The 22,856-nt window shown below is 45.5% G+C and overlaps 4 protein-coding genes and 1 non-coding gene across 14 annotated transcripts; 1 reads left to right on the plus strand and 4 right to left on the minus strand.

Moving 5' to 3' along the window:
* Positions 1 to 1,562: 1,562 nt before the first annotated feature.
* wech lies at positions 1,563 to 12,533 on the minus strand. 5 transcript variants are annotated; one of them, NM_080033.4, is made up of 6 exons: positions 12,356 to 12,533; positions 12,043 to 12,280; positions 8,595 to 8,877; positions 6,572 to 8,525; positions 6,357 to 6,509; positions 4,586 to 6,274 (listed from the first exon to the last, which is right to left on the minus strand). In NM_080033.4, exons 3-6 carry the CDS (start codon positions 8,813 to 8,815, stop codon positions 6,104 to 6,106), a joined length of 2,499 nt encoding a protein of 832 aa, NP_524772.2. In that variant the 5' UTR covers positions 8,816 to 8,877; positions 12,043 to 12,280; positions 12,356 to 12,533; the 3' UTR covers positions 4,586 to 6,103. The 5 variants fall into 5 exon arrangements, with proteins under 5 accessions (NP_724568.1, NP_001137614.1, NP_524772.2 ...); NM_165534.3 differs by having other exon boundaries at positions 1,563 to 6,274; positions 12,043 to 12,533; NM_001144143.2 differs by lacking the exons at positions 12,043 to 12,280; positions 12,356 to 12,533 and adding an exon at positions 11,166 to 11,402.
* Positions 12,534 to 13,545: 1,012 nt separating this feature from the next.
* Positions 13,546 to 15,299, minus strand: Coop (Corepressor of Pangolin). 2 transcript variants are annotated; one of them, NM_136442.5, is made up of 2 exons: positions 14,656 to 15,299; positions 13,546 to 14,591 (listed from the first exon to the last, which is right to left on the minus strand). In NM_136442.5, exons 1-2 carry the CDS (start codon positions 14,897 to 14,899, stop codon positions 13,759 to 13,761), a joined length of 1,077 nt encoding a protein of 358 aa, NP_610286.2. In that variant the 5' UTR covers positions 14,900 to 15,299; the 3' UTR covers positions 13,546 to 13,758. The 2 variants fall into 2 exon arrangements, with proteins under 2 accessions (NP_610286.2, NP_001260776.1); NM_001273847.1 differs by having other exon boundaries at positions 14,656 to 15,022.
* asRNA:CR43723 (antisense RNA:CR43723) lies at positions 15,074 to 16,207 on the plus strand. Of its 2 annotated transcripts, NR_073855.1 has the most exons (2): positions 15,074 to 15,502; positions 16,065 to 16,207. The 2 variants fall into 2 exon arrangements; NR_073854.1 differs by having other exon boundaries at positions 15,074 to 16,207.
* A 308-nt stretch (positions 16,208 to 16,515) lies between these two features.
* Positions 16,516 to 19,176, minus strand: CG1620 (uncharacterized protein). Of its 3 annotated transcripts, none has more exons than NM_136443.3 (3): positions 18,236 to 19,176; positions 17,576 to 18,171; positions 16,516 to 17,507 (listed from the first exon to the last, which is right to left on the minus strand). In NM_136443.3, exons 1-3 carry the CDS (start codon positions 18,969 to 18,971, stop codon positions 17,079 to 17,081), a joined length of 1,761 nt encoding a protein of 586 aa, NP_610287.2. In that variant the 5' UTR covers positions 18,972 to 19,176; the 3' UTR covers positions 16,516 to 17,078. The 3 variants fall into 3 exon arrangements, with proteins under 3 accessions (NP_610287.2, NP_001260777.1, NP_001163072.1); NM_001273848.1 differs by having other exon boundaries at positions 16,722 to 17,507; positions 18,236 to 19,057; NM_001169601.2 differs by having other exon boundaries at positions 16,722 to 18,171; positions 18,236 to 19,057.
* Positions 19,177 to 19,411: 235 nt separating this feature from the next.
* Positions 19,412 to 22,855, minus strand: dpa (disc proliferation abnormal). 2 transcript variants are annotated; one of them, NM_001299231.1, is made up of 7 exons: positions 22,412 to 22,855; positions 22,037 to 22,347; positions 21,049 to 21,977; positions 20,617 to 20,988; positions 20,189 to 20,555; positions 19,667 to 20,119; positions 19,412 to 19,606 (listed from the first exon to the last, which is right to left on the minus strand). In NM_001299231.1, the coding sequence occupies exons 1-7, from the start codon at positions 22,482 to 22,484 to the stop codon at positions 19,511 to 19,513; spliced, it is 2,601 nt and encodes an 866-aa protein (NP_001286160.1). In that variant the 5' UTR covers positions 22,485 to 22,855; the 3' UTR covers positions 19,412 to 19,510. The 2 variants fall into 2 exon arrangements, with proteins under 2 accessions (NP_001286160.1, NP_477185.1); NM_057837.5 differs by having other exon boundaries at positions 22,412 to 22,587.
* Between the last annotated feature and the right edge of the window lies 1 nt (position 22,856).

Here is a 22,856-nt window from a genome sequence, read left to right on the forward strand (position 1 = left end):
AAAACTGGAACCACCAACTGCCAATTTACAAACTGGGCGCCTGCGAAAATCTGTTTTTCCTCAAATTAAATCCACATTTTTGATAGTTGCTCATGGCAACTTATTGGGTTCGTCAACTAGACTCGTTTTTTTTTATCATGAAGTAAAGTTGTAACAAATCTGTGCTACAGCAAAAAAAAAACTCTTATAAAAGTGTTACATTCTTTAAATGCTATTTAGAAGCAAAGTTAAGGGCACAAGATATAACTACTGACCAGAAATTATGACTGTAATGAAGGTAGTTTTAATTTGAGATTTGACATCAGTTCTATTTAGGCAGTGCAGCCTGTACCCGATGCCCTAGCCAATTAGGAATAGGGCGAGCCAGGCTAAAGATCGTCCCGTAAACAATAAACTATTTGCCTTTCAGGTGTTTGTTATTTCGAGCAGCTGTTTTGCGGCAGAAGCCAGCAAGTGAAGTGACGGCTAATAAATAACCGGTTATTGATAAGTATTCACTTGCATCGAATCACAGCGGACAGCTTCGCACCCTGACCATGAGATCCGGACAAAAACCTCAGTGCCAGACGTCGTCTGCTTGAGATCGAGAGCTGAGATCCATTAAACAGATCGCGTTTAGTCCAGTAAACCTGCCAATTGGCATATCAGTCCGGATTCTAATGCCGTAATTACCTGTTCTCGCCACTGAAATTAGCTGGTCGCTACCAGCTGGCGGTGGACTTTGGCTCGCTTTGCCCAACTTTACGGCCAGCAAACAATTGTAAAAGTGATTTCGAATGGTGCTCTTTGCACACAAAGCTGCCGCAATTGTAGTCACGCAATTGATGCGATTCCAAATAGTATTCCAACTTTTCAGTTGCCTCGCCAAGTCTCATTATGCCCAGCGGCGTACTTAGCGATTCCTTTTGTCATTCTAATGGCCGCTCGGCACTTTTTCGACAATGCCCGCAACCCATTTGCGTCGCATGTATGTGGGCTCTATGGAGATGGAAGCGTGGCCTTGACCCAGGTTCCGGGTCCGCGTGACGGCATCACCCATTAAACGAGGCAGCTAAAGATGCTGGCATTTGAGAAGTAAATATCTATGGGCTAAAGCCTTATCTTTGTGTCAGAAAGTAACTAAGATTGAAATTAATCATTCTATCAACCAATTCGAAGGTATCATAATGTTTCAATTACGTTTGAAACCCATAATTGACTTAAGATTGGCTTTAATAACCAGATATGTAGAATGACTTGAAGTAATTGCTCCGAATCAATTTCAATCACAATCATGATTACATATCGAGGTATTCAATCAATCCATTCTAAGATTCATTGAACGATCGTATGCAATCCACATCTTCGCTCAGTTTTTCGAGCTCCAACCGGGAGTACGTTACTTACCTTAGATTGGCTTCAAAACCCAGAAATATATTGATTGTTCCCATTCAATTTCAATTCAATTCAACCAATCCATTGTAAGCATTCATATGGAACCATTAGCTAGTTGAACTCTTATGCACCCGTGAGATACAGTAGCCTATCTTTAGGCTTGCGCTGTGGAACTCAAGTGTTCAAGTGAGATAGAAAAAAACGCAGAGCAGTGTCCACAATTATTAGTGTATAATTTATTATTAAATATGTTATAAAATTTGTTTATCGTATAAAATATACTCTTACTCTTGTCTCGTCAAGTCCACACCTATGTACGCTTGTATATATATATATATATATATTCGGGTATATAAATATGTATGTGTATGCATGTATATAGAAAAGTGCCAGACCACGCAGCCACCAGGTGGTGGCGCACCCGTGGTCCGCGCTTGTTTCTGACCTCCTCCTCGCTTTCCACTACTACACAATTACAATTTTAAACTGCAACTCGTTATTGAATCCGTCGCTTGATTTGGTAGATTTCCTAGACTTCGATTTATCGCCTTACTCGGACTTAATAGCTGCTTACTGGTGGGTGTACCTAGTACCCGCACGCCCCTACATATGAATGTATGTACGCTGATGCTGAATGCTGAATACTGCTGAATGCAGATTGCAGATTGCAGAATGCAGAATGCTGAGTGGGTGAAAATGCTTGAGATGCTTTTTGGGTGTGCCAAACGCGATCTCGCCTATCTATCGAGAGCAAATCAAACTAGATGAGATTTAGATTAGCGGGCTAGGAGGGATTTTGGTAATTTGTAATTTGGTAATCATTTGCCCTAGATATATATGTAGATGTATAGTTTTGCGGGCTAGTCTAGGCTAGTCTATGTTAAGTAACTATGTATGTATGTATGTACTGCGACTATGCTTATATGTGTGGTTAGTATGCTGGCTATTTCGCTGAGTCCAGTCCTCCGCTCGAATATGAATATGAATATGAATATGAATATATGAGTACATGCTGTACTTGCTATGCGAAACCAGTAGCTGGCCTATCAATATTTCAACTGCTCCGTGTATGGTTTAACTTAAGCGGTGTGTGTCCGTGTGTGTCCTCCGATCTGGCTTATAATTTAAATTTGTACTCGTTTTGTACTCAATTGCTCCATAATTATTACATATGTTATGTACGTGTATTTATGTATGTATGTATGTATGCTTATGCGTTGCGTATGCGTATGTTTATGTTCATAATTTCCAAATGAGAAATGCTTTCAAATTTAGTTATAATCGTGGGTGTTGTTCTCTTAGAAACTTAATGGCTAAATGATCGCGTCAAAATATATATGTGTATGTATGCATAGTACGTAATTTTAAAGATCTTTTTAGTTGGTAGTGAAATCGTTTCTCTGCTCTGGCCGAGAATTGCTTTTTTTTTTTTTTTTTTTTTTTTTTTGTTTTTTGCATTTGTCGTTTTAAAAGTATTACTCAAAATTGTATTTTGATAAGAGTTCATTCCGTTTGCTTTAGCATCGTCGATCGATTTGTTGTTATGTTTGTTATAAAACGTGGCTTAGTAAATAGTTACATATGTGGGTCTTGCAACGCTCGCTCCTCCTTACATCCTCCTTATATCTTTGAAAAATCTTTGAAATCATCTCACGATGATTTTAGTCATTTAGTCAGGCTGGCGGCTCGCCGACTCGCTTTATCTTAGTCTAAGTAATACGAAAAAAATGTGAATACCTGATTTAAGTTTTGGATTCGTTTAGTGTTCTTTTTATTACATTAGTAGCTACGTGTATATGAGCATTTTGTTTGCTTTAGAATTAATCGTAGGTGTATTTGGGCAACGTGTTTTTGGAATATTCGGTTTATTTGAAAAAATACCTGCTTGCATTTAATTAAGTATTTTTGGTATGTATTTTGTAAAAGTTATTTAACTATCTGTCGTTTGAATGTGTGTATTTGAGTGTAGTGGTTATGTAAGTTATTGGTTTCTCCTTTTGATTCTTAGCCTTTGGCAAATTGTTCAGTATCCTCATGACTTGTAGTAATTGGTTGTGTCTAACATACTCATTATCCTATAGATATATACGTTACGTTTAAATGCTTTTTATTTTGAATTATGGCATTCGGTATTCGCTTAAATCTCTTTAATTGTCTCCTCCCTATTTCTTCATTTCGCTTGTAGTTAATGTTTTTTGTTTCTTTTTCTCACGTGTGTTTTTTTTTTGTTTGTTTTGTTTTGTTTTATTTTTTACACAATTTCTAAACTGTGGCTTTTAGAAAACGGCGCTCATTTGTAATGATATAAGTATTAGTTCTTTAGTATTGGTTTTAGTAAATCTCACACAAATATAAAATATGGCATTTTCTCAGATGTCGCTAGGCCCGATACGATGCGATATATATATGATATATATATATGAGTACATGCGATTTTTTTGGGGATGCTCTGCGTGCATGCGCTTTGTGTGCGAGTAGTGTTTTGAATGATTCGATCTGGATCACAAGAAATGAACGGCGCTTCAAGGTGTACGATTGGATAAAATGAGGTTACGAGTATATTATGGCGATCGTGTGGGTCCCCGGGATCTCTGTCCCGGTGGTGTTGGCTAAACTAAGGTGTAAAATAATTACGATATCTACTCTATATATGTAGCTCTAATATGTGGCTTCTTGCCCCCTCTTGCCTTCTGCCTTCTTCTGGTGTATATTACGTGTATATAAATATTGTATATGTTTTTTGTTGCCACCCCGCTCTCGTAGAGCCGTCGGCATTTTTGCATCTTTTTTAAGGTTAGTTTAGTGATTTAGATTTAAGATTTTCGATTTAAGTTTTTAGATTTTATGGTTTTTGTTTGTTTTGCGCATTTAATGCAATCTTGCTTTATTCGTGGAAGGAGTGTTAGCTATGTATGTATCATCATCTCCGTCGATCCGTTGAAGTCGGGTTTGAACACAAGGACAAAGAATAGAACGTCTCAAAACAGTAAGAACATAACGTAAACTACATAAGTAACTAAGTTGGCTAATACATTTCACAATCCACGCCTGGTCTCTACGCCTACACAATCGATCCTAGTCGGCGGCTCTACGCGTGTGTGTGTGTGTGCATGTGTATACATTTGCTATTAAAAACGCCCCACATCTAGACAGATAATTCAGCTAATTCATGCGTTGTCCATGACTTCATTAAGTTTCATCGTATTGTTTTCTTTTGTTTTGTTTTATTTGTTTCTTTTGCGAGGAACATGTCACCTAAATGTGTATTCAATACGCCCTTATATTGCTCTGGATTTTCCATACGTTTTCACTATGCCACGCCCGCTAAGTCTACTAAATGCTAATGAACACATTGAGTCAAAAATTATAACTTCTTCGTTATTTTGTTTCAGGTCTGTTTCGTTTACTTCCCAAAATGTCCCACTAATTTTAGCTAACCCCTCCCTCCTCCTCCTCCTCCTTTCAACCTGCCGTGAATCTGTATCCTGTGGCTAAATCCTTTCACAATAATTACAAAGTAACGACAAACGAAAAACAAAGCCCTGTGATGCATGATCGGTATGAGTGAGTGGATGGATGGATGGATGGATGGGTAAATATGTCGATGAATGTCAGTTAAACTCGGTTTCAGCTATGCCCATGATGATTCGTGACTGGATGATCGGATCTATATGATATCTGTATCGCTCTATATGCGCGAAAGTATGTATGTTAAGCTATGTTAAGTTACTTTACGTTATCAATGTCATTGCAATTTGAGTGTGTTGCTCTTTCACTTATTTTGGCCTCACCATATATGGTTCTTTAGTTGGCTCCGAAATTGCGGTTTAGTTAATCAGTCTTTGTATAAAGTTCAACGAAAAGTCAGCGGGTTCCATCAATATTTTCTTGTTTTTTGTTTGTTTCTTTGTTTTGTTTCGCTTTGCTTCCGTACACGCAAAGTTCGTGTTGTCAAATGCTCAGTCTCAATTATAAGGAAATCATTAAAATACATATGTATGTCCCAAAAAAAAAGTAATTTTAAAATAAACGAAAAACAGAACTGAACAAACGAACTATAAATATAATACAAACATTAATACCATACCATACAGTGTTTCTGCAAATCATGTTTAGTAACTCTTGTCGAATGTAGTTTCCTCATTCCGCTAAGCAAACCCGTAAAAAAAAACACAATCGCCACCTGACCTGGTTCGTACCTCCTTCTATCAGCTAGCAAACTGCCTTTCAGTCTAACTAACAGGTAATAATATTTTCATCTAGTAAATGGTTGAGTTCCCTCTTTGCATTATCTTTTACTAGGTTCGGTAACTCTACTGAATGCTCACGGACCCTACGTTTATATATATCTCCTAAATCCTACTCAACCGCCTGCCTTTCGCTTTAGTTTTTGTTTTTTGTTTTTGTTTTAGTTATAGTTCTAGTTGGTTGGGCTTGTATATTCGCTAGATATATGCATATGCGTATAGATATAGATATCCATAGATACATATGTGTAATTCGTATTGTATTGTAAATTACCAAATCGTAACCATAACTCTTAAGCAATATCGAGGTAATCGTTGTAGCACTTAAGCTAAAAATTTTCGCTAACTTTCATGATTTCAGATTTTTTCTTATTAAATCGGTTTCGGCACCTCCTCATAATCGTCATGTTATTTGAAACTCTACGCTAAGGTTTCGCTCTTGTAAATGGTCTAAAAAAAAAGATCGGCACTCGTGGCCTTATTTAGAATACGTGCACAAACCGCTTGTAAGGGTTTGACCCTTCCTTGGAGTCTGGCGACAGTTCAATGAGGAACACAATGCGACCGTCTGGCATTATGGCCACATCGCAAGTGCGATCTTTCTCGTCCAGCGTGGGCGGCATCAAGGGATTGATGGAGGGTCGCACCTCGATCTAAATTGGGGAACGCAATAATACCATGTTAGTGAGGTTCCAATACCCTGTTGGTTGATCCTAAGCTGAAAAGTGTACTTACATCCCACATAAAGTCCAGGTTCTGATTGAAGACCAGGATGCGTTGATTCTTTGAATCGGCCACTATAATGCGGCCCTCGTCGTCACAGCACAGGCCGGAGGGTCGATTAAATTCATGGAAGCCCGAGCCCTCATGTCCCTTCACGGAAAGAATCTGCAACAAGTTCAAAAGCGCATAAGCACCAATGGAACTAAGCTATTTACAATCATACATACGTCGTTGATGTCTGGATCAATCAGGTAGAGGCAGTGGTTGTCAAAGTCAGACACTATGATGTTGCCCGTCGGCGTGTAGCAAACGCCTCGTGGCGAGGCGATTCCTTTGGTTTGCCCATGGTTGTCGAACACTATCTGGCGGATGAAGCGACCCTCAGAGTCGAACTGCTGGATGCGATGATTGCGCGAGTCGGTAACCACAATTTGGCGGCGCGAGTTCACGGCCACATCCCACGGATACTGGAACTGGCCGTACTCCTTGCCGTAGCTGCCGAACTTGAGCAGGAAGACGCCGCTGGCGGTAAAGATTTGCACACGGTGATTGTCCTTGTCGACCACAATAATGCGATTATCAACGTCAACACAGATTCCAGCAGGCAGATCGAACTCTCCATTGCCCACGCCTTTACGGCCGAATTTGAACTTTAGGGAGCCATCGGGATTGAAGACCTGGACGCGATTGTTGCGGCGATCCGATACGAGAACGTGGCCCATTTTATCAACGCATAGACCCCATGGCCGGCTCACCTGTCCGTCCTCGTGGCCCTCGGTGGCGAAGGATAGCGAGAGAGCATTCGAGTTACGCACCTTGACCAGATCCATGCATCCCGGAATGGCCTGCGTGGTTCGCGGCGCACTGAAGTGTAATCCTGGCGAGCTGCGCAGTCCATTGAGTTCCCAATCAAGAGCAGCGCTGGACATCCCACTGGACATCCCACAGGCACTTCCTCCGCGTGGTTGCATTATGGGCGATGGAATCCGGAAGCTATTGTCTCGCAACAGGGGACGTCGCACACTTGAGGAAGCAACACTCAGCGGATTGTTGGGCATGTTCATGCCGAAGGCCAAGTCCAGGCCGTTTGACACGCCAACGCCTCCGACTACTCCAGCAACGCCTCCCACAACTCCCACGGAGGCCGCGGCCACGGCATTAACACTGGAGACGCTCGGCACAATTCCGTTGCTGCTAGAGACGATGGGCAAGTTCTTGTCGTCCACCAGGATAACGCCACCCTGGTTGCGGATATCCTGTAGCAGGCTGTAATCTGGTGGTGCGAAGGCAAAGACTTCCTGTTTTGGCTGCAGGTCCTTATATATGCCCGCAAACTGCTCCATCTGCCTCTGCCCATTGGTCAACTTCATGGCAATTTCAATCTGGTCCATGTTGCAGGCATTGTCCGCCACCTTGCTAAGCATATCGGACGTTTCGGAGAGTCCGGCGAGAGCAGACTTTAAGCCTGCCATCTGATCGTGTAGGATGGCCAGACGACGCTGGCGGAGCTTTTCCACAAAGTCCAGGAGGAAACGCTCGCGGTCCTCGATGGCAATGATAAACTGACGGAATGCCTTGCGTATATTATCGCTCAGCTCGCTGCAATTGCGCTCGATAAGCCGGATGAAGGCCAACGCTTTGTCAATGCTGCTCTTAATGCAGCGCGTGCCCACCTGGCTGCTCTCAATGGCGCCCTCCAGCTTCTCCTTCGAGCCCACCATAAAGCTTTGGATGGACGCGTAGCTGTGCTCCTTGTGCTCGTGCAGTGTGCAGCACTGACACACCAATTTCCGGCAGTAGTCACATACGTAGCGCAACATCTCGTTGTGTATGTCGCAGATAAAGTTGCCGCTGGGCGGAGTCTGTGCATTTACCGAGCTGCCACCCGTGGGCGAGGCTCCAATGGGCGTGGGCAAGGACACGATCGAGTGGTTGGAGGACAGCGGACTGTTGCGATGCTCCCTTAGGCAGTCGTTGCACATGAACTCGTTGCACTCCAGGCAGCGTATTGAAGCACTAACCTCGCACCAACCGCAGCTGATGCTCGAGTTGTTAGATGACTCTGGCGACATCTTCGGATTGCTGCGGGCACCGCTGCCAATGGGTCCAATGCTGAAGTCGCCATGCGTGTCCAGGCCGCCCAGGAAGTTATTGATAAAGAAGTCTGCGCGTGGTGGTGAGCTAGAAAAAAAAGTTGAAGAGTGATTTAAGTCGAGCCTCTCGAGATTTTTAATTGTGTTTCTATCTCACCTCTGGCCCACGTTGGGCAGTAGTCCCACGTTGAGGTCCCAGGCGGGAAAGCTCTCCAGGATGCCCGCCAGCAGTCGCTCGGAGGAGTTGCTGGCATTGCTGCTCACACTGCCGCCTCCACTTCCGTTGGCCGTTGAGGAGTGGGCCACATTGTTGGCGCTCGGCGCATTGCTGCTGGCCATTTGTTGCGGAACCGAATTGTTTGACAAAAGTTCCATCATAAGAGTGGTGAGATCACGTTTCTATAGCACAAGGCAGCAGTCAATGGAGTGGCGCTTTTCCGCTACAAAAATTAGTAAGATTTGCGAATAATTTTAGAGACGTTTGACGAAAACTCGAAGACGCGAAGAGCTCGTGGATAAAAATGTTTTGTGTTTTTTTTCTAAACTGCGTTTGGAACGCGCGGGACGTCGTCAGTTGCCGAAGGGTAGAACCTAACTAAATTGGCCAAGGAAAAGGTGCTTCATTAAGTAGTCCTAGGCAGGCAGTTGCAGCTGCATCTAGGCATCATCGTAGGTAGCGGGAAAATTCCCCGACCGCTTGCCTGCCTTCTTATGACCAATCCACAAGGCCGGATCCCCGACCCCTGATCCTTTAAGTAGGCCCGTCCCGAATCCGAGAAAAGCAATGCAACCCGAGAAAGGCAGCTGTGTGCCGCGCGGCAGCAGGTCAGATTTGTGTGTATCTTTTGTATCTGTAAGATACTTGGTTGCATTCATGCCATTGTCAAGTTCTTTGGAATCCCGGAATTTCGGAATTAGCCACGCATTTCCTAATTTACGAGCTAAAATGGCGAGTTTTCGCGCGCAATTCGGCGAACTGCCTGTACTCCTTAGATACTTTCTGTAACCCAGATACTAGAGTCGGGAAATTTCTCCCCAAAAACACGGGAAAACAAACTGGACTGGGATTAGAAACCACCCTCACGGGGCCCCACCTCAGCGCTCAACCTTATCACGTAGTTACAATATTTTCCTGTCTTTCCACCCACCACCTCGCTTCGCCAGCACTGCGCAAGCGACTTTTCCGGCGGGGAGAATGGGGTGGCAAACACAAAGCGACTACGTCATAAAACAACAGACGGAACTGGTTTCCATCTCTAAGACGAGGAGCGTAGACCCAATAAAACGACCGACTTTCATCCCTCCACCGGGTCAGGATTACGGAGCTGTTTCTTCCACACTCTGCGGAAAACTTGACGACAGGAACGTGTATTTCTTCCTTCATTCTGATTTTGGGTGATTTGAGTTAATTTATAGTATGACTTGAGGGGTAGCAAATCCAGTTTACGAATGGGGTTAAGGTGGAAAAGGGTTATTGAATGTCTGCGGGTTGAGTTTAGGCCTCCCGTTGCTCTCGTCAAGGAAAAATATTAAAGTCAAGCGATTGATGATTTTTGTCGATCTGTGGTGAAAACAATTTGCCTGGCAGTTCAGTTCTTATATTAAGATGCACTATGGCCCAGAATATATATTAATAAAAAGTTGGTGTAAAGGATCACACCCCTTTAAATGGATTTGCATTTCGATAAACAAGAACTTAACGAACTTGTTCGGTTTAATCAGTTCTAAGTAAAATTTTAAAGCAAACCAAATTGGAAATTTAAGCCAGGAAAATGTATATACTTAATGCGCAAATATGTTGATATTATTAAATAAACCCATTTTAAGGACAAGATTTTACGTTCCTTGAGTTAAGGTAACTTTGAATGTTATTACCGTTTTGACAAGGAGATTTTAAAAAACGACAAGATGTTAGGGATGTTTTAACATCTATGAATTAGCATTCTATAAAAAGAAAATACACTCCTTAAAGTGTTTAAAGGGAAATCACAACAACGTGAATTTCCATACCATCTGTAGTTTAAGAAAAGCGGTTGTGCGTAATGGTTGCGATTGGATTGCGAACAGTCCTGATGAAATCAATAAACAAACTCAGCTTTGGTACCCTTTTTTTCGGCTAAACAATGCAACGCCCTAGGAAAGGAATGCACTTCTAGGATATTTTCGAACCGTGTAGACAGCGGCAACAAAAACAAGGATAAGAAGAACAAGAGCAGGAAAAGGACTCCATGCAGAAAGAAGAGGGGGAGGAGAAGGAGGAGGCATCAGCGAAACTACCCTTGTCACCCTTGAACGTTTTCCATTGAAACGGGTCTGTCTCCGAGTCGCAGGACGTGGAAAAAACACGACCAAGAAGTTAAAGTCCTTTCACAAACACACAGACACACACATACACACACGGTTACAGCGCTACATTTGTGTTCGTGCAGCGAGGATACGACGCAAAAACATAGGGGGATGAGGACGAGGGTTGTATTCACACAAGTTTCTCTACATGTCCGTATGTAGGTGGTTTCTGCGCCGCAAATCGTCCGTATATTTGTGTATGTATATTTTCCAAAAACGGAAAAGCGTCGAGAGGAATCTTTTGGGAAATCTTGGGAGTAGTGAAAATCAATATTTGCATTTGGCAGCAATTGGACTAAAGTCTATTTATCAAATTCTGTTGATAGTGGCACGCTCGTGCCTCCTCTTTCGCTCTCTACGTGCATCTCCTTCGCGTACACACCTTTTTTAGCAGCCGCATGCAAGACGCTTGGCTTTTGTTGTTGTTGGGTCGCGCGTTCAGTACCGATTTTCGCTAATTGATTCGATTTTTAATTTGATGCGGTGCGGATTCCGTTTTGAATTGGCTTGGCTTTGCCTTTTCAGCGGATTTTCGCGAGGCGAAATTCGTTTTCCAGAGAGTTCTTATGCGTAATCCGTTCGCTCCGACAATCGTGTATTCCTTATTCCGACTGAAGAAGATACATCCGAAACCGAAACTGAAAACACAACATAACACTCGAGTCGCTCGCTCTCTCTCTCTCTCTCTATCTCTCTCTCTGTTGCTTTTGCCGCTCATCAACATCATCATCATCGCCTATGTAGCCTAAACAAAATATAAAAAATAAACCCAAATGTATCTCACAGTTTGTTTTTTAATTTTGATGTGCGCGCGCGCTCCAAAACCGTCGCTCTCTCTTTCGTTTCGCCCGCTCTCTTCTTTTCCTATTTCTTCCGCTCTCTGTTTCTCCTTCGCAGGGCGCACGGACACAGGCACACTCATGCACGGGAGGCTCACATGCACATTTTATCTTCTATTTATTTTCACTTATGCCGCAAAGAACTGCGTTTAATACAGAGGGTCGATGCAGAAGTTTGGTCAGATGTACTGTTACTAACCTCAAACAATCGAATCGCTTGATGGGGCATAACGGCTAATAGGATAATGGCGTCCGCTTCGGTCCAGGGTATCAGGGGCGTATGGGTCCTAAACAAGATTTCCTTTTATGCGGATTACACAGCTAACATTTCCCCCAACAAACTTAGTTAATAGCACTGAATTGATTTACGCACATATATTATGCTAACTTAATTCGTGCCCCATGGCTTTTTTAACTCACTTGTCAAATTCATTCACTCTACGCGGTCCTAGGGTATCCCATAGTCGTCACTCCACTTCAATTCGATTTAATCGTCAGTTCTTATTCGTTTATTATGCGAGTGTTTGATCGATGTAAAAAGCTGGCAAACTCTTTGAAAATCGCTTATCGTCGCTGTGCTTACAGATTGTTTACATTTTCCAAGCGTTTTCGGGCGAATCTTATTTACCCTTGGTTCCACCCTCGTGCACTTTTCCTTCTGCAAGCGAACGAGAAATCGAAAAAATCCATGAACAATTATTCCTATTGTGCGCCTGCTTCTTCTTCCAATTACTTTGGCGGCGTGTTTTAGCTGCAGTCTGCGGTGGCGCCCAGCTTTTTGTTTGGCCCAATCGAACGGCTCCAATTCTGACCCACTTATTGCGGCGGGGACTAGGATTCGAATTCGGCTCAAAATCTTCACTCCAACCTTCACGCACGCATTTAACCATCAAACTGCAAAACTCACGTTCATGCGCTCGCCGCTGCCGTTGCCTCTTCCTCTTCTTCTCTGCCCGGCTCTCTCGTTACGACGCTGCCCTTCTGCTGCTGCTGGTTTTTGTTGTTTTTGTCATTCGCGCCCCTGTTCGTTCAGGGTATCGCGGGCATAGCCGAATTGGAGGTTTAGTTTTTGATCCTCACAATGGCTGGTCACACTGATTCTGCTAACTGTTATATTTCAATTTTTATAAATAGTATAAATGATTATAATAAGTATAAATGATGGTCAATGAATGGCCATGAACATTTTTGTGATTACAAATCAGAGGGGAATCATACTGCTGAAATTAAAAGGAATTTTAAATTAAAATTAAATAGTGTTTCACCTTAAATTTTGGAATTCCAAATGAGTTCCGAAAAGACAAAACAGCATTCAACATTTTAACAACAATGCATGAACCACTAAGAATTTTTATGGATTCTGCGTCTAAATTTCAGACTCTACTCATTAGAAGATGAGCTTTCTGTTTAGCGAAAGTTTTTGAAAGTTAAACTCCATCCAATTGGACCCTATTAAGCAAATCGCAGAACTGTTAAGCCCGCCATTATTCAACGAAAGCTTTGAATCATTTTTAAAACATGGGGAGATGTTTTCAGGCAAAAAACACAACACACCAAAAGGGAATTATCAAGTTGCCTAGGCTCGACCAAGTTTCGCCCATCCGGAGCGCATTGTGATTGGTGAGCGGAGAGAGCGAGCGAGAGCGCGGTACATTAGCATTAACGGCGCATGTGGCGCGAAAATGCGGAGGGAATCACCTTGTGGTTGTTGTTGTTGCCGCGTGCACCACCCTTAAAGAACTTGTTTTGCACTGACAGAAATTTTGAGCCGCCCGTGGCTGGAAAAATGCAATTGCAACAGTGACCGTGGATAATTGGGAACTCGAACTGCGGGCGGGGTGCGCAGGTAAAAGGCGCAGGTGCACCGGAGCGCAGATACAGGTAAAAGTGAGCGGTTATCCTGAGGAAGAAACAAGTAATCATGCTGGCGTGATCGTCTATTTGAAGTGTAAATATGTATTGTAATGCAATATGGTATGTATTGAAGTGTGTTGGTATGAAGGAAAGCAGGCCGGAATACTGATTACATGCTACGTATGTAGGCAGATTCACAGAGTTAGTCAGTCGCGTTCTTATAATACTGTAAGCTAGGCTTATAAAGTAAATCTCCCCACATTCCCCCGGATATACGCGTCCTCAGCCAAACTCCAGTTCCTCGATGAGCACGTTCTGTAATTTCTGGCGCACGCGCAGACGCCGGCGGCTGTCCAATCTTTGCAGGAAGGGCATCAGACTGAGCAGGAACATGCGATCCGCCTCGTCCTGGAGATCTCCACCAGAGGGATCCGTATTCGTGGCCACATCCGTGCTGATATACTTGAATGGCAGATCGGCGGTGGGTGACTGCGAATTGGAGAACACCTTGGCCTCCTGCTCGCTCTTCAGGCTGGATCCGCCGTGGCTAGTGTTATTCGCCTTGGTCTTGGTCACCGCCTGCTCCATTTCGTCGTCGTCATCGAGCACTTCTATGGTGAATACACCGGAACTGGCAGCATCGGCACGATTGCCGCGTTCCTCTTCCAAGTTCTCCGAGGCGGCATCTTCGTCGAAGTCATCGTCATCCTCCTCGTCCTCCTCCCTCTGACTGGGCTCCGACTTAAATCTCTTATTCTCCGGCGGCTGGCAGTCGCGATCCTCGAAGAACGAACTGATGTCCGAGAAGCTGGGCTGGTGTAGCTCCGAGTCATAGCTGTGGCTGAGCTCGCATATGGGCTCCGTAGCAACAATGGGCATTGAGTCATACTTGTCCGGCCCCAGCACATTATTGTTCTCCGTCCAGTGTCCGGGTGGGTGCTTCTTGCTGCTGCTTCGCGTCTGACGCATGATATTCTCGTGAACGGCGGGCTCCATGAACCGCATATCGTTGTAGAAGCGCCACGACGAGGGCGTCTCATTGGACAGGTTATTGCGGATGTACACCTTGCGAAAGTTGTCCCTCAGGTGGCCCCACTTAATTCGGCAGATGTCGGCTGTGAAAGGGGGGAGTCATTTTAGCGGAAAGCGCAGAGGAGAAATAGTCAGCCATACACTCACCTGGCAAATTCACATCCTGACCCACCTCGAACCAAACAGGCGTGATGTCGCTGCGCTTCTGGCCATTGGCATTGTTGCGCAGCCACAACATCGGACGTCGTGAGACGGCGGCAATCAGGCGCTTCACCGTTTCGATGGGCAGCTTGGCGGTGTTGGTGAAGGCGAAGGAGGCGGTGGCAGAGGCGGCGGCAGAAGCAGAGCCGACGGAGGCCGCCGACGATGACGCATTGTAGGCCATCTCCATGTCCAGATCCGAGTGGCCAATTTCCGATAGCCCGATAGCTAGTTAGCCAGATCCAGTTCCGATTCCAACTCCGAGTTTCCCGGCAAGCGACTCGCGCAGCTCAAGCGTTCAGGCAGCACTGAAAATACGAAAAATACGGGCACCACGAAGTGTACGGCCCAGCCAGCAACAACCAGTTTACGTGCCTTTTGGCGGTGCCGAGAGAGAATTGTGGAAAGAGCGGACGGAGCTGGTTGCGACGGCACAGGCAAAGGCGAAGGCGGAGCTGCGGGATCGGGAAGGAGGAGAGAGGCTTGAGCAACAGGCTTTGCCACGAACAGAAGACCCAAGAAGAGGAAGAAGAAGCAGGAGAAGCAGAAGAAGAAGAAGCAGGCGCAGGCGAGGCGGCAGAACAACAACTGAGCTGCCTGGCAATATTATCCGGATGTTAAGCTTCCGCTGCGCTGGCCGCAACTCTGTGTCGTATTTGCGCTTTTTACGGTTGTTAACTTCGCCATTGTGAGCCCACCGTAACGAATCTAATATGCTCTGCACCGAAAACGGCTATTGCAATAGAATTCCACCCGTACAGCGACTTGAGCGGACATGTCACGCGCTTTAGCGGTAAAAGTCTTTACATAGAGCTCTATGGCCCACCCTCCCGTTACGCGAAAGGAGATCCTTTTCCAGGTGACCCAGCCGCAGAGACTGGAAATTCATAGTGTAGCGTATAGAGAGCGGTGTAGTGTACTTTGTTTATTTTTATCAAAACTGGATTTTACTACGGTCGGCTGGCTGGGTCGCTTGGAAATGGAGCTGGAGGGAACGTACAAAATTCACGCCACGCCAGTGGAGCCACCGCCACAGCGCACATACATATGTACATTTCTATATACAGACGAGGGTGTGTGGGAACAAAAGCTCCAGCTGGAACGATCGTGAGCCTGGAACCGAAGACTGTATCCGTTGTCTGTATATGTGTACACACGTACATATTAATGTTTATACGTGTATGCTTGCACGTTTCGGGTTGAGTCTCCTCTTCTTGGGACTGCGAAAATGCAAGTGAAGCAGACATGACAAGTGGCGACCGGGGTTATTTATCAGATCTTCTGTAGCTTTGCGGTTGGGTTTCAGCCTGACATTTGATCCTCGCCGCAATTTATACTCGTCTTTCTACCCACAGTGCGAAAAACACACACACACATTCGTATGCACAATGTACGTGGACAGACATGCGGCCAATAAATGGGAATCCAACACCGTAATTGGCCATTTTCAAGAACGCCTTGCAAAGAAAACTGGGGAAAAGATACAGACATACCTAAGTATCTATGTATACGAGATATGTATGTATATTTATACGGACCGGTTCTTTGTTTCCGATCCGGTTAACTTTTAGGGAATACGGAGTACGATTGATCTTTCGTTAAGATGGTTATTTGAAATCCGTCAGCTTGTCTTTTAAGTAGCGATTAAACTAATGCATATTTGATAAAATTTGGTTAATTTTCGTTTAAATATTGTTTCTTCTATATGTAAACAAAGGCTTTTAAAGGGGAAAATACTAGGCCGAATAAATTAATAATATGATGCATACTTTGTTTTGAACCAAATAAAATAAATCATGCTCATCTAAGATATCTAAGATGTACTTTTATGTAATATTAGTATCTGATTTGTAGCGAATCTTACCTGTGAGTCTACAAAGCTTTCGATGTACATATATATTTATCTTTTCTGATCATACATTACTTTCGTAAATTGAGAATTGAAATTCATTAAATTATTGGAGGTTTTAAAACATTTGGTCAAATATCGACAAAACAATAGAATTGACTTTACAGATATACATATTACATTTATTGACATTCAACGAAACTCAAGGATTGAGCGAAAATATATTGTATATATAAGCGATAAGTACTTGGTTCCGGAATCCACACGCACATGTAACAAATAGACGAATCGCACACTTAACAATAGAGAAATTCTTTACGGGTTATGAGAGATGTCGATTTAAGAATCTGGAATATATATGTTTAGACATATGGTATATACTACACGTACAGTATGCATATTTATAGTGAGTGGTAATGGTAATGAAGCGCCCTGCAAATACATCGCCTGGCCCAACCGAATCGAAAGCGCCTGCGCTCGGTTATGATAATGATGATGGTGATTGTGATAGAGATGTCGTTTACACTGTGGACAGGCTGGGTTCTTCCTCGACGTTGTTGTCCTCGTCCTCCAGGGGCAGAGATGCGGATGAGCATCGCTTTCGGTTCCCCCCGGAAGGATTACCTACCGCCTGACTCCCGGTCATAATAGAATAGCTCTTAGAGGCGGGTTTTCGAGGACTGGCGATGGTATCCTTCTCCAGGGCAGACAAATCCCCATTGCTGTGACCATTGCTGCTATGCGGTGAGCAGCTACCATTACTGTTAGCGGTGCCCGATACGATCCCGGCACCATTTCCATTACCACTTCCGTTGCCACCGCCCGCCTCGTTGATGAAAACATCCATGTGATCGATGGTGTCGTTTAAAGCAAAGCTCTGATCCCGGCGCTCACTCTTCTTCCACAGATAGTAGAAATGGACCAGCTCGCGCATGGTTCTAGTGCGCACCTGAAAGAGCCCAACGAGCCCATAGATTACTTGCTAGGGCGGTCCGCAGGCAATGGACGCTCCTTTACCTGGTTTTGACGTATCTGATAGAAGTCCTTGCCAAACCGCTGAATGCCCTCCTCGAACTTTAGGCACTCGTCCTCGGACCAGCTGCTCATGGTATCAGTGAGAGGCAGGACGTTCATGCGCTTGCGTCGTAGGGCTTCTTTGAAGTCGTAACCGCACTGGACAAGCAGATGGAGCGCCTGCTCATTATCCTTTACCACCAGCTCCTGATCGCCAGCGCCACTTGTCGCAAGCGGAGCCCTCGGAGGCGTGGCTGGAGCTGTAATGGGAGCCGGCGGTTCGATAGTAGCACCTGTAGCTGCGCCTTCCTCGCCCGCCGTAGTCTCTGACCCGTCATCCGGCGGAACTATCGATCGGGTTTCCTGTATCTTGGCCAGATATTCCTCCACCTCGCGCTCGCTGACTTGGCTGGGCTCCCAGATCAACTGATCCTCGTTCTCATATGGCAATATATCGCCATATTGCGACAGCCCCTCTGGGATCTCAGCCTGATAGTCGTGACCCACCATTATTATCTTCCGAGCATCGTCCAACTCGGATTCGCTTTCCTCCTCCTCCTCGGCCTCCACTTCATCGAACAGTGTTTGCAGTGGAGTGACTATAAAAGTGTTACATAATGGAAGTGATAATTAGATTCTGTCACGTTTTATTTTTAAACCTACATCTTTCCGTCTCCTCTCCGCATGTGGGCGCCAGATCGACGAAGGATTCATCTGGATACAGGTCCAGCAAATGTGAGCGATGCTGCTTCTTGATCCCCTCATACTTTTGCGCATCCTCCGTGTCCACGGACGAAGCTTCTCCTGATTCTGGGGGTGATGCTAGCTTATCGGCCTCCTCCTTGGGTTCCTCCTCCTGGTCTATGCCGTCGTGTTTCTCCAGTTGCGATGTGCTGCTCGAAGTGGAGGTCGACGTGTGAGCCATCTCCGTGTCCAGTTCCTGGTACTGGCGCTTTGTGGCCCTACGTGCACGTCGTGAACTGCTGCCGGAACGGTTCGAGCTGCTCATTGCCGGCGAAGCCGCTGTCCCGCCATATTTGGCCAGCAGCTCCTCGATGGGCATCTCGCTCTCCTCGCGCAGCGTGGCGATCTCGTCCTCGGCACTGTGCGCCTCCATGTCCGCCAGAGCCTCCTCCTCGTTCAGCGTGGCCTCGTCGTCAAAGTCGTTGACCATCATGTCGATGGTGGGCTCAAAGGTGGTGTCCGCCACCGAGGACGACGGCGACATTGGCGGTTGGACGCTGGTGCTGTTGTTGTCCGAACTGGTGGCCGGCGACTTGCGGCGCTCCCGCTTGGTGGGCGTGACGGCCAGATCGCTGTTTGCCAGGCTGCCGGAGTCCGCCGACGCCTCGGAAGCGCTGTGCTGGGAGTGATCCGACGATTTCCCGAACTCCATCATTTTCCGTACACACAGTGTGGCAGCAGCCAGAGCGCCAAAATATCTGCACTTCGCCTGCGCAAATGCGCTAAAAAACGGCACTAACTGGGATATTCCTTTTTTAGTTGGGGTACTCCTATATATTCGAAATTTGTTTTTGTTTGGCTTTCCAAAGTAATGCTTAATTACACGAATTTTAAGATTCAGTTTTTCTGCCTTTTCAAATTTAAGTGATATGTGCTCTTCTTATGTATAAATCACTTTATCAATATTTTAGCAAGCTTGACAACATTTTCCACGTTGACATGTCCATATATTTTACATTATAAGCTGCTCGAAAAATAAAAAAATTATATTCAAATATCAATCAATTATTTTTCTACCGCAATATATAAACTTTCCAAATAATTTAATTATGTGCAATTTTTCTTTACATATTAGTTGATAAAACAGAAACGAATAATTTGAAATTTTTTTATTGAAAACATTTTTGTAGTTGCGCTTAAAAATAGGAATGAATGAATTTGCGGTTGGTTTTGAATGAGATAAATGTAATAAAATTAACAAATACGAATGGTGTTCTTTCCCATGACAACAATTGCGCCCTCATCTTGCACCTCCTTCAGGGCATCTTCAAATTGCTCGCGTGTGATCATCTGCAATAAATTATCGTTTACATTGATTTTATATTATAAATATATTATATTAGCACTTACAATTTGGGATCCTTCCTTAATATCGCTAAACAGTTTCTGATAGGGAACTGTGAGAACTTTGCCCTTCTTCTTGAGGTTTTCCTTGATGGCTGCCACCAGATCGGCGCGCTTTTTGCGAGCGGCTGTTGATAAGCCGGTGGTGAGAATGCCCACGTCAATTTTGCCGGACAGGGGATCCGTGGCCGACTGCTTGAGAGCCTCGCGATGAAGCCGCCAAGCCTCCTCCACGTCCAGCAATTCCACCTGGTTGCTGAGACGCACCTTGGCGTGCGCCTCCGACAGTCGGATGAGACTCTCCAGCTGGCGCGGGTAAGCAGAGATCTGGCCACGACCGGCGCCCACCTTTCGCATGTCCACGTAGGCCTGAATGAGTCGTTGTTGCGCTTCATCCGACAACGTAGGCGACAGATGTTCGCGGGCATAGGCGATGTAGTCGCGCAGGACGCTCATGTCCTGAAAATTGATTGAATATGTTACAGAGATATTCCGGAGAAATACCAACAATTGATCCAAGCTACTTACAAACATGGTATCCTCCTCCTCATGACGCGTCACATAGTACAAAGATACCAAATGGCTGGCCAGTCGCTTGTCAAAGATCTCATCCTGGGGATCCAGGACCAGAAAGATTAGGTCGAAGCGGGACAACAGGGTGTGCGGAAGCTGGACGTTATCAATGATGTTCTTGCGCTTATTCCACTGAGACTCGGCGGGATTGGCGGCAGCAAGAATCGAGGTCCTCGCGTTTAGCTGACAGATGATTCCCGCCTTGGCAATACTCAGTGTCTGCTGCTCCATCACCTCGTGCAGCACACTGCGTGTCGAGTCGTTCATCTTGTCAAACTCGTCAATGCAGCAAACTCCATTATCGGCCAAAACCAGTGCACCTCTGAAAACAAGCCATAAGATTACAACCTAAATTCGAATCTGATTCAAGCTTTTAGATTTACGTTTGCAGAACCAGCTGGCGAGTCTCCGGATCTTTGGTCACATAGGCAGTCAAACCGACGGCCGAAGAACCGCGACCGGAGGTGTACTGTGATCTTGGCACGAGGTTGAAGACGTACTGCAGCATCTGGGACTTGGAAGTACCCGGATCACCGCATAACAGCAGGTGAATTTCCGATCTGAAATTCTGGCGGCCGAGAGTTGCATGCTTCTTCTTGGTGCCACCAAAGAGCTGCAGCAAGATGCCTTTCTTGATGTCGTCGTTCTCGTAAATAGATGGGGCAATGGCCCTGGCCAAGCGGTCGTAGATGTCCGGTTTCTTGGCCAGCAATTGTAGCAGCTCAACGCGTTCTGGCGGGAAGATGTGATCCTTACTGGTAGGTAATTAAAATTATCAAATTTTATTCTAACCAGTAATAAAATGCAAGACTTACCCCTCCTCATCCTCGTACAGTCGCTTGTTGTCCACCTTCCGGAAGTGAACCACATCCACGTGCGTCTTATACACACTTTTTACCGACGAACTGAGGCCTCCAGTCTTCAGTGGCGTCGCCCGATAGATGCCTGTGACCGTGACGCGATCACCAGGCTGCACCTTGTCCACCAGATCGTTGTGAGCATACAAAAGCACATTATGCGGAGTCTGTCCCGCCGCCATGTCATCTGGAGACTCCTGAAGTTTGACAAGCTGCTTATCCGTAAACTCCGATCGATTGTGGATTAAACGGAAGCAGTGGTTCGTGTTGCAGTTGGTGCAGAGCGTGGGCTGGTTAATGCGACCGCGGTCCACCTCGACGGTTGTGCTGAAGGAACAGATGTTGCAACTGAAAAAGGCTTCGCGCATCTCGGGAATGACGTTCGACGAGCGAATGACCATGCCACTAATGCTGATCAACTGGTCCATATCCTCGGGATTTAGGGATCGCATGTTGCGTGTCTTGTCCGCGTTGAAGGGGCGCACTTGAATCTGGTGTTCCAGAAGAGCGGCAGGATAACGCTCAAAGAACATCTCGTTTATGGCCATATCAAAGCCAGGAATAACCTCCTGCGGATAGCAGATCAACTGGCGGTACAAGTCCTGATCAAAGGTCTTGAGATGGGCACAGTTGAGATTCAGATAGGGCTCCTCCAATGTGTGAATCTCCTCCAGCTTCTGAAGATACAGTGGCTGGTTAACATCAATATTCTCGGAGATTTCGTCCTGCTCGGCACTGGGGTCAATAAAGCGCATAATAAACGACTTGAACTTGGATTTGCACTGGCTGACAACAACATTGGTTCCCCAGACGACGAGCTGAGGTGCTTGCGAAGATTCCGATACAGGATCGGTGGTTTCAGAGCCCTTCTCAGGAATTGGTTCGAGCTGTAAAAGCGACTAAACTAATTTGAAAGTCCCAAAATGAGTTGCCAGCGTACACTTACCCCAGAGCCCCCACCGATGGCCACCTGGCGGATGCGCTTGTCCGTTCTTATATCGGGCCGCGCCCGCAGCGGAGTGCCTCTAATTCCGGAACGAGGGGTTCGAATGGACCCCATCGAGCTGGGGGTGCCGTAGTTCAGCGGCGAACTCAGATCGATCTCGCTCATGTTCGCACCCAATCCTCGAGCCGGACTGGTGGCTGGCAAGCTGATGTTTCCCGGCGAGGTGGGCGGCAAACTGATGTTGTCCGAGGGCCGGACAGCCCTCCCGGGACCCATGCGCATGGGTGTCTCCACATCTTGCGACGCAATGCCTGTAAGCAGACAGACGCTTGCTTTGCAAACAGAACACACTTTTTGTGGCACGTCGATACTCACCTCTAGTGGGTGTGCGGGCGCCTTGTTTGGGCGTCGCACCTCCAACACTGGGCGAACGAGCGGGGCTTGACATTTCCTTAGAGAAGATATTTATTTAACCCGTGCGTCCTGGGCGAAAACTGTAGCTGTTGTGAAACAAAAAACGATGCGGTGGGACAGACCAGCTAAAAATTGGCGGGAAAATAACTGTTGCAGTGTTGAAGAATACCAATGGGTGAGTTGAGCAGTGCTGAAAATCTAACTGCAGAGCATTGCGCGCCAAATAATTGGTGCTTTCTGGGGTGTTTTGCAAGAAAAAATTCAGTTACTGTGGCATTATACAAATCTTTTTGCAAGATATTTTACTTTGTTCAAATTTAATCCATGGTTAGAACCACACATTTCTAATTTGGCCCAAACTGCACGCCCTTTGGCAACCCTGCCCTTTTGCCAACAACAAAACATA

This window comes from Drosophila melanogaster, chromosome 2R (genome assembly GCF_000001215.4).
Source record: "Drosophila melanogaster chromosome 2R".
Taxonomy (NCBI): Eukaryota; Metazoa; Arthropoda; class Insecta; order Diptera; family Drosophilidae; genus Drosophila; species Drosophila melanogaster.